Source organism: Marmota marmota, unplaced genomic scaffold, assembly GCF_001458135.2.
Source record: "Marmota marmota marmota unplaced genomic scaffold, marMar, whole genome shotgun sequence".
Taxonomy (NCBI): Eukaryota; Metazoa; Chordata; class Mammalia; order Rodentia; family Sciuridae; genus Marmota; species Marmota marmota.
Window position 1 is genome coordinate 882500 of NW_025999999.1, and position 10364 is coordinate 892863.

General features: G+C 36.0%; 1 protein-coding gene and 1 pseudogene across 1 annotated transcript in view; one reads left to right on the top strand and one right to left on the bottom strand.

Moving 5' to 3' along the window:
- Positions 1 to 5234, bottom strand: part of LOC107149734 (cytochrome P450 2C42-like) — an 18764-nt gene extending 13530 nt beyond the window's left edge. The window contains exon 1 of the mRNA XM_015494555.2: positions 1391 to 5234. Within this exon, the coding sequence (XP_015350041.1) occupies positions 1391 to 1492 (102 nt within the window). The 5' untranslated portion in view covers positions 1493 to 5234. The remainder of the gene's footprint in view (positions 1 to 1390) is intronic.
- The window catches only part of LOC107149730, a 254739-nt pseudogene that overhangs the window by 61773 nt on the left and 182602 nt on the right, over positions 1 to 10364 (top strand).

Here is a 10364-nt window from a genome sequence, read left to right on the forward strand (position 1 = left end):
TGATATGTCAAGAAATTTGTAATGTTTTGAACAACCCACAATAAAAAATTAAAAAAAATAAATAAATAAATAAATAAAATCAAAAAAAAAAAAAAAGAAATGATAACTGGGATTTAACTACTGATTTTGCAGAAATAAAAAAGGTGAAGTGAGATTACCATAAAATACGGTGCAACAACAACTGAGAAAATCTGGATACATGGAAAAGCACCAGGAAACACAAATTACCAAAGTTGATTCAAGGTCAAGATAGAAAAAGTGACAATCGCAAGAAGTAAAGATATTGAATTCACAATCAAGAACATCTATTAAGAAAGATGTGGGACAATATGAGTATACTTGTGAATTCCATCAGTCTACTCTTTCTCATTACACACAACTATTGATATGATCCAACCTATCTGAGATTCACTCTTCTGTCCATCACTGCAAATATTTTAAGATCTATTTCAATATGAAGAACATGCAGGTAGTCCATCTAAAATAAGCTATTCATTCCCAAGCTCCCAAACACCATGTGCAGGATGAGCTCTATCTTCATGTAATGACATGATGTTTTATGTTTTGTTTTTGGTACCAGGATTGAACTTAGGGGCACTTTACCACTGAGCCACATCCCCAGTTCTATTTTGTATTTTATTTAGAGAAAGGGTCTCACTGATTGCTTAGTGCCTCATTTTTGCTGAGGCTGGCTTTGAATTCCTGATCCTCTTCCCTCAGCCTCCAGATTATAGGCATGTACCTCCGTGCGCAGCCATATTTTGTGCATTCTAACTTGGTTGGGTATTATTGTGTCTCTATAGCTATGTTCATACTTTGATTTCTGCATTTGCTATTGGTATCCTCTCTTCTTGTTATTGAGTCAGTCTAACAGATGTTCTATGGGTTAACTCTTGAAAGAATTGTGTTTGCAGTCAATTTATCCTTGGCTAAATTATTTTTATCTAAATAATATGTTCAAGAAATTCAATTTAGCCATATGGTGGTACATGCCTATAATCCTAATGACTCAGGAGGATTACAAGTTCAAAGCTAACAACTTAGGCCCTAAGCAACTTAGAGAAACTCTGTCTCAAAAACAAAACAAACAAGCAACAGCAACAAAAAACAACAACAACAAAAAACTGGGATATGGCTCAGTGGTTAAGCATCCCTGGGTAATCCCTGGTACCGAGAGAGAGAGAGAGAGAGAGAGAGAGAGAGAGAGAGAGAGAGAGAGAAATTTTATGTTTTCCATGATACCTCATGGAGATTCATGCATATCTATGAAAAAACTACTTGTTAATCATATTGTCCTGAACTTTTCAGCATCCCTGGAAAATACACAACTGTTTAAAGACCCACAACATGCTCAAGCAATGAAACAACTGAGCTGAGGTTCACAGTTTACCGTCTCCATTTTTATCAGGAAATAATCAATGAAGTCTCGAGGATTGTTAACATCAAGTGATTCTTCATGTTCTTTTACTTTCTCCAAAAGATAATTTTGCATACATTTTACATTTTTAAAAAGAATGTTATGACTCCCTGGAAGACAATCGATGAGAGCCGGGAAAGTATTGTAGATCTGTAAGAGAAAACAACAACATAGTTAAAAACAATAGTGAAGGAACATGCATGCACCATGTAACAAGCCCTGGTAAGAAATAAAAATTATGTCTATTTATTTATTTATTTTGGCTTTTGCCAAGAATTGGTGCCCCATCTGCTGAGGTTGCTCCAACTTTCTACACTCAAATCCTGGGTAGCAGCTGCAGATGCTTCCTATCTTAAGATTCCAGAGTCTAGTAGTGGTGGTGGAAGGCAGAGTAGAGCAGCAGAGTTGGGTCTCATTGTCCAAAGCTAGTTTGGCACCTGGCATATTCCACCCAACCACCACCCACCACCTTGTTCCCACTCTAGGTTCTCTGCCCTCCTCTGTGGGGTTGGAGGCCAGAAGACCATGAAAACATATCTTTGTTCCTCTTCCATGTTCCTTGGTCAGGAAACTGCTACCAAACCAGAGAGATGCCACCTTCCCAGAGCCAATGCTGTTGTCATTTTTAATTGGTTGATTTTATTAGATAAAAGTATACTTTATCCATGAAAAAAAAGCATCATGGAAAGCTCAGAAATTCTTGGGATTCTGGGAATGGAAATTTCCCACTTCTTCCTCCCACCTCCCTGGCATCACTGTGGAGGAAGAAACAAGAAGTTTATCTGATCTAGAAGGAAAGAAGGGCAGGCAGTGTCTCCTCTGGGGCTGCCTGGCCTCCAGATGGTCAGTTCTCACCTACCTTCGGGTTCCTTGCCCAAGTCCCCTGTGGAATGCAGGCATGGTACTGTGGCAGGCACTAAAGGGCATGTCAGCTGGTGAAGACAGGTGGTGGTGGCAGCAACAGAGGGAAGAAAGTGAGGAAGAGGGAAAAGAGTGGAGAGGGAAGAAAGGAAAGGGGGGCAAGAAGGAAGAAAGCCAAAGAGGTGGGGCAGCACCAAAGGTAGAGTAGGGGATTGGGAGATGGTATACACTCACTAGGTTTCCATCAACTCTTGTCTCGGAGTGTGTCTCTGTGCCCTTCAATTTCTTTATACTTTCTCAGTATTCCCATTAGAACAACCCTAGCCCCCACAGTAGGATCTTACTGTCATCCCGGTCATTCAAACAGAAGGCAGAGAAGGACCATTACTGAATGAGGGCTTGGTACTCCAGAGCATGGTAGAGGGACACGTGGGGAGAGGTGGCCCACTGGGCCCCTGCCAAGAACTGTTTGTACCTGGTGTACTGAGTGAAGGAGGTTTGGAAAGAGCTAAGATAGTGCCTGGGAAAACGGGTCTTGATGCTTGGTATGCAGCTCAAGGTGCTCAGGTGATGAGGATGAACTATACTGCTTCGAGGACCAACTGGTCTATTCCTTCCAGCTACTGGAGGTCACTGGTCTCGCCCACATCCAGCATAGGCAGTGGAAATGGGGTTCCCCTCAATGAAATGGGCTGGCTGAGAAATAAAAGCTAAGAAAAATAGAACAACGAAAAAAACCCCACAGAACACAGAAAGTAGTTTCAAAAGTACGGGCAGGATGGGCAAGTTGATCAGATGGATTGAGCTTATAGACCATGGCAAAATGAAGTCCGTGCCAGCTTTACTTATATTGAGAAACATTAAAGGCCTTCCATAGAACGTTCTTTACCAATAAAGGTTAAAGGCGGGCTGTTCCATTTCTAATATGTTACAACCATCTCTGGAGCTCCTATGGGGGAACTTTCCTAGCAGAGCAGAGATAAAAGTGATAAAGGTCATATGCATTGGGCAATCTAGTTCCATAGGAGAGCCATGGATAGTTCCCAAATCTAAATCTCCCTGGCTTCATGCTGAGAGAAGATCCTCAAGTATTTCACAGATGGCTTTCCACATATTCCCCCTTCTTATTTTGCAAATGTAAATGATGAGCTTTATTTCAAGTTCCTGGGTTCTTGTACTGAGGGTGCAACAACCTATTATCACAATAGAAAAGAGAATTAGTAGCAAACATATCATTCCAATAATATACCATGTAGAATGGTTTAACATGTTTCCAAGATGGGAGCCATTTAATTTATAAAGTATTTGATCAGCTAGAGATGCAGGGCCCATGAGACTGATCATGCTTTTTTAAGTATACTGGGTGCTCTGATGTATAACCATGAGGTTTTAAGCTATTATTATTGTTATGCCAAACATCCATCAGATAATTTATAATTTTTTCCAAATTTCATTGGGAAATATGAAATTTTGACTGTAGTAATACAGGCCTACTTATATTTAGCATGGCACTTAAGCACTAGTTTGAATTTGAGAGTAGAAAGCTTATTATTGATATCTATAATAGCTTTTAGAACAATCAATTTAGTTGTAAACTCTTATTAATACTTACCTGATTGCATAGGACTTTAGAAATATTTTGAGCCAACTTATTAAGAAAATGAACTTAGTTAGATAACATTTTTTACAATTTACAGGATATCTATTATCCGTTTTTTATTTCTATATATCCAATAATTAAAACATAAGAGGATTAAATATAGGCTCATAGGCCACAGCAGGAACCCTCTTTTTGGTTCCTGCCTATAAAGTTAGATATGGGGCCATTTGTAAGATGGAGAAAATGAGGCAGTAATTAAAAGCCAGAGATCTTTTCAAATATCATCTTCCCTGAAGGTTAGAATATTATCAATGAAATTTTCAGGGGTCATAAATCGTGAGAGAATGAATTATGTCCATAAATATAGTGAATATGAAGACAGATATAAGCCTGAAAGAATACACTAAGATATATAGGACCCAAATTTTCATCAAATAAGAAATGACTATTATAAATCCAAATGCGAATTATTGATCTTTCTAGTGTAACATCAATTGGTTTGCCAGGCTTTAATTTGGCCTTGATTATATGGCTGTAAATAATACCCAAACAATAGGGAATAATCTAAATCATACAGATTTTTAAAGAATCAAAATAATAGTATATCTAACCTTATTTTTATATTTTGAAAATTGTTTTAGATAACTCAGTTATAATTCTAACTTCTTAGATATTTTACCAAATGAAATATGGTTGTTTGCAAATTTAAGAAGTAGAAGTGAAACACATTTAATGGCAGTATTTCCATGTTAAGCCTTCTTGGCTTTAGACTTTTTATAGGAAGTGGCATCTTGATGATTGCCTTTTATCAATTTTTGAAGGTTAACTCAAAACTTATTTATCACTATTAGAGATTTTATGTTGCACTGGCAAAGCATTTGTATATCATATTAGTTTAGGAAAGATGCCAAATTCTGTTTTTGAATGATTGAGGCAGTAAAATATTGGTGGATATTCTGTGGAAATAACTGGTTTGTTATGAGAAAATTTGATTTCAACAATCATTCTATTTTTTTTAGTTGTAGGTGGATACAATGCCTTTATTTTTATTTATTTATTATTATGTGGTGCTGAGGATCAAACCCAGTGCCTCATCCACATTAGGCAAGTACTCTACCACTAAGCCACAACCTCAGCCCAACAATCATTCTATTTTAACAACTGTCCAGACATATAAATACAATATTAAGTTCTAAGGACCAGTATGAATGGTTGGTCTAGGTCCCTCCTATGTTGTTCTTTCCTCAAAAGTTACCATTAAATAGCCAATATGTTCATTATGGGACCAACATATAGTTAGGTTCCTACTGTAGCCAGTATGGTTAAATCTAGTCACATGGATGGGTGTAATATGAGTATATATATATATATATATATATATATATATATATATAACCACCCATCTATGAGTATCATTAATAAATACTGGGATGGATTATCCTGTCCACATTGTAAGGTACATTAGAGGTGGACTTGAGGAATAGGTCTATAGAAGTCTCTATAGATTTCACTTTTGTGATAGCTCACAAGGTCTACATAGCTATAAACACTGTGGTTGAAGATTTACCTTCTTGTATCAGGTTTTTCAGCCATTTCCAAGATGGCCAGTTTAGAGTCTACCCTTTGAAATCTGAATTATCCCATTGTTCCATGTGTTGCTCAGCAGTAGTAAGACTTTTAGTATCAAAATTTAAAGTAATTTTTAAAATAACTTTGTGAAATTTAGCAGGGACATGTAGGGTTCTGTTTTTCCCCCTTTTAAATTTAAAATTGAAGAAAAAATGGATATAAGAGTATCATTAGTCTTAATTGTAGATAGTGACCTAGTATAGTTCTATGAATCACCCTAACTTTAAATGAACATGGATGGGTATCTGAACTTGGAATGATGTGAGAGGCAGAGTTTTAACTTATGAGAGGTGGCTTCTATAAAGGTATAAAAGATATAAATAGACATCTTCTTGGAATGAAAAATACATATGTTTAGTGAGCATAGGAAAATTTTTTTATTTATTACTAATAACGAAAAATGAAATAGAAGAATGAATAGACTTTTACTTACCAATTTAGGAAAAATTTGTTATCATAAAATCTAATGTTGATCTAAGTATGAGGAATCAGTACTTTAAATATTGATGAGTAAAAGTGAAACAGTAGTATTGTTTAAGACAGTGATTTAATAAATTATTTAGTAAAATTTAGAAACTAATATGGCAATGATATCTCAAGGGACTTATGCTAAAACAATATTTATGTATAAAGATATAGCTGTATGAATATTTTTAATAATTTTGATTTTAAGGTAGTAAGATTAACTCAAGTGTTTAACATAAGATTTTGGAAAAAGGAACTATATGATAAAAAATTTAACATTAAACTCACATTGTTAAAGAGCATTAACTATGTATAATTTAAAATGATTTTATAAGTTTTGAAAATATTAAAATGATCCTATATTTATATAAAACATGTATATCTATATGTATAGAGAAGAGTTTAGAAGGCTAAGTACTAAATATTAACCGTAGTTCTCTACGGACAGTAGAATTTTGTGAGATTTTTATATGTACCCTCTTAATTTTTGTAACAATGGGTCTCTTGGCAAAAGTTAAGTAAGGTGTTTTAATCTTGAAATTAATCTCAGTTTTTCATATAAATTTCAGTCTATAAACTTTGGTATATAATCCTTTGGGTCAATATAAACTAGTTGACACATTTTAATGTTATATCTAGAATATGAAATAGACAAATTAAGAGAACCTTTAATCCCTTCTTGAGACAAGGTCTTAAAACATTTTTATATTTTATAATGTTACCCTTTAAATAAGTTAGTGTCTGTCAATTGTCTTTTAAAAATATAGATAAGTTTATTTCCTAGTGTAGAGAGTAACATATAAGCTATATATTATATAATCATAGAAGAATAAATCATATGATTAGATTTCTAATTATTTTGTTATTATTGTATGAGTTGGAAGAGACCATTATAAAAACTTTAGTCTGTAGAGCATCAGTTTAGTAAATTGTTCTCTTAAACCCATACTTTAAGGATTTATATATTTAGGAAACAGAGATATAATTGATATATAAGAATTAGTAATAATTATCATAATTATCCTGATGCTTTTAAATCAATTAAATTTAGCTTTCAAAGAGAAATTTGAAACTTGGAACTCAAGATGGTATTTGAAAACATTTATCATTCAATCAAAAATGTATGAATCTTAATTTCTTAAAAATTATCGCTTTTTCACAATCTTTAAAAAATATTTATTTTTTAGTTGTAGTTGGACACAATATGTTTATTTTCTTTATTTATATGTGGTGCTGAGGATCGAACCCAGGGCCTCGCACATGCTAGGCAAATACTCTACCTTTGAGACACAAACCCAGCCCAAAATTAGCTCTTTTTTAAATAATAAAATTTTCTAGGCATAAGAGATTAATTTGTATTTTGATTTACATTAGCATAGTAATATTTGATCATAGGAAAAAGGCTTAAATAACTTTAATTGACTGTCTCATGTACTTATAACCAAGTTAGTTACATATAAACTTTTCCATCTATTCAAATATCACCTATTTAGATCTTTCTGTATGTAATTTCTCTTTCTATTATTAAAGCCTTTAATACTTAAAGACCTTTTTTCCCAGAAATATTTTCTTTCTTCTTTTAGGTCTGTCTAATTTTTCTTTCCTCTCTGTAGAAGCATTTCTTTCCTCTAGGATTCTTCTTTTTGGACACATTTTGAAACAATTCTTGTAAATCTTTGAATCTAGATAAATTATTGTATTTTAATAAGAAGAAATATTTTAATGGAAATGTAGCCAGAGTTTTTGGACACCTTTGTACTAAGAATTATATATGTTTACCATTTTATGAAAACATAAACAATAGGAGTTAAGATTACTTATTGTTAGCATCTTAACCTTATTAGTCAATAAATATCTCTTGAAATAGGCATTTATATAATGAATTAAATTATCCTCGACTTTATCTTTAGCTGTAAAAGGTGGGCAGTGGGTAAATGTACATAGTAATATGAGTTATATTTCCTGTTGAAGAAAAACTGTGAGAAGCAAATAGACACAATGTTAATTATCCTATAAATTAAAAATTATGTAGATTATTTAACCAGCTGGAAAAAATATGTATTAAGAATGAAGACATTGTTTATTTTTGTTTAATTACCCACTTTGAATTGAATCTTATTAAATCACGTGATTTAAAAGTATTTTGATCCATTTTTATTTTACTTTAAATATTATGAGTGCACTTTTTATCTATGTAAACTTTGTCATTATGTAACGCAGTTAAAAATAGAAATCTTGTGCGTATGTGTAGAAATCAGAAGATTTAAAAATCTGGTAATCACCAAAACATATAAGATATTTCAGATATTGCAGATGTCAGCATTGTATTTTCATAATTGTCAGATTTATTCCCAATAACATCCGTGAAGAAAAATATAATAATCAAGAAGCTTTATTAGAATTATTATTGTTAGAAAAAGTTTTTACAACTCTTCCTTAGTAGTGTAGCTATAGAGAGAATAGGAAATGAAGTTCCTTGGACAAACCTGTTATTGGGATTAGGATTAGTTTATGTAACTCAGCATGGCTGGGGTGGGGAGTTAAACACAAGGCTGCTATTAAAGACACAGGGATTTGTTGGCTTGGAATTTGAAAAAACTTTTTTCGTTAGCGAGCATTTCTTTGGAAAAAATGAAAGAACATTTTGTAGCTGGGCTTTCCTCTTTAAGGAGCAGCATGCAACACGCAGGCTTGGCAAAGCTGGAGGGCAGGCCTGGAAGGCACCCCCAGCCATAGTGGGAGGGACTGAGAGAAAGCCTGAGAAAGCCTTCCTGGCCTGCTGGAGGCGGGGCTTGGAAGAAGCCGGTGCAGAAAATATTTGCCACGTCGCTGCCGCCTGTCCTGAGTTGTCCGCCTGTGCCTTCCATGTGTCCCGAAATCTCGCCTGCAGCTCTGGGTTCCCACCCTGCGCGCTGGCCTGTCTTGAGTGCTTTCCATGTTTGTCCATCTGAAGTTAGAATATTTGTAGTAATGGCTGGACCCCACCGGCCAGGGCGACCACGTTGGCCCCAGGCGCCACCAAGCCAAGAGCTGCAGCAGTCATGGCCGCTGCCTTTGCCACCGCTGCGGTTAGGTGTTTCTGGCTCCCTCCCCAGGGCTGGTGCAGCCGCTGGTCCGCAGGCCTGCCTCATTCATGGCTTCTGAGTCTGTGGCCCATTTCTTCTATGGACAGATTTCTCCCTGTCTGCGGGCTGGCATATGGACTTTTTAAAAATATCTTTTCCCTTTTGTTTTATTATTGTTTTCAGAATTGCAAAACAGATTTCTTTCTCGGAAGAAAAAGAGTTCTCCGTGTTTAATGTCCCATGATAAAAACTTTCCCCTCTCCTCTCTCCTTATACTAATCCACAATATGATAACCCATAATATCCACAAGAGTGCTTTTTCTGCAAGAGAGGGCCAAACTCCCACTAGTTATCTTTCAATTCCACACCATGGGGGTCCCAGTTCCAGGCGCCAGTTCTCGCCTGCATCCTGTGCAGGTAATGGAAATGGGGGTCTCCTTGGTGGAATGGGCTGGCTGAGAAATAAAAGCTAAGAAAAATAGAATGACAAAAACAAAACAAAACAAAAAACAGAACACAGAAAGTAGGTCGGGGGAGCTGATCAGAGGGATTGAGTTTATGGATATACTATGGCAAAATGGAGCCAGTGCCTACTCTATTTATATTGAGAAACATCAAGTCTACCATAGATTATTCTTTACCAAAACAGGTCAAAGCTGGGCCATTCAGTTCGTAACAGGTTACTCCCATCTCCAGAGCTACTATGGGTGATCTTCCTAGCAGAGTGGAGATAAAGATCATGTGCATTGGGTAATCTATTGCATGGGAGAGCCATGGATAATTCCCAAAGCCAAACCTAAATCTCCCTGGCTTCATGCTCAGAGAAGATCCTCATGTATTTCACGGATGGCTTCACACACACTGGTGGGGCCAAACTACTGGTCCTGTTGGCTTTCCAGGGCTGACTTAACCACAGACCTGGTGGGTCTGTTTCTCTCTCAGCCAATGTAGGTGGGATTCCAGAGCCACCTGTTCCTCTATGTCCTCATTCATGGCCTCTGAGTCTGTGGCCCATTTCTTGTTGTCTAAGATTTGCTGTTCAATCCCTGATTCCTCCACTCTCCAGTGCTTTTACAGCATTCTTCAGGGACTGCTCTGCGAACCCTGGTTTGAATGATGGCAGGCCAGGCCCCACCCCAATGGTGGCCTTGTTAGGATTCACCACTGAATTACAGTGGATATTCTGATGATAGTTGAAATGGATGGGTTCATTCTCATTTTGATGGTTAGGTGCTGTGCTATACTGTACAGCTCCCTAGACGGTTGTACATGACTGCTCTGACCTGCATCACAATGTGGTTGCCAAGACAGCTATTTTTCCACTTCT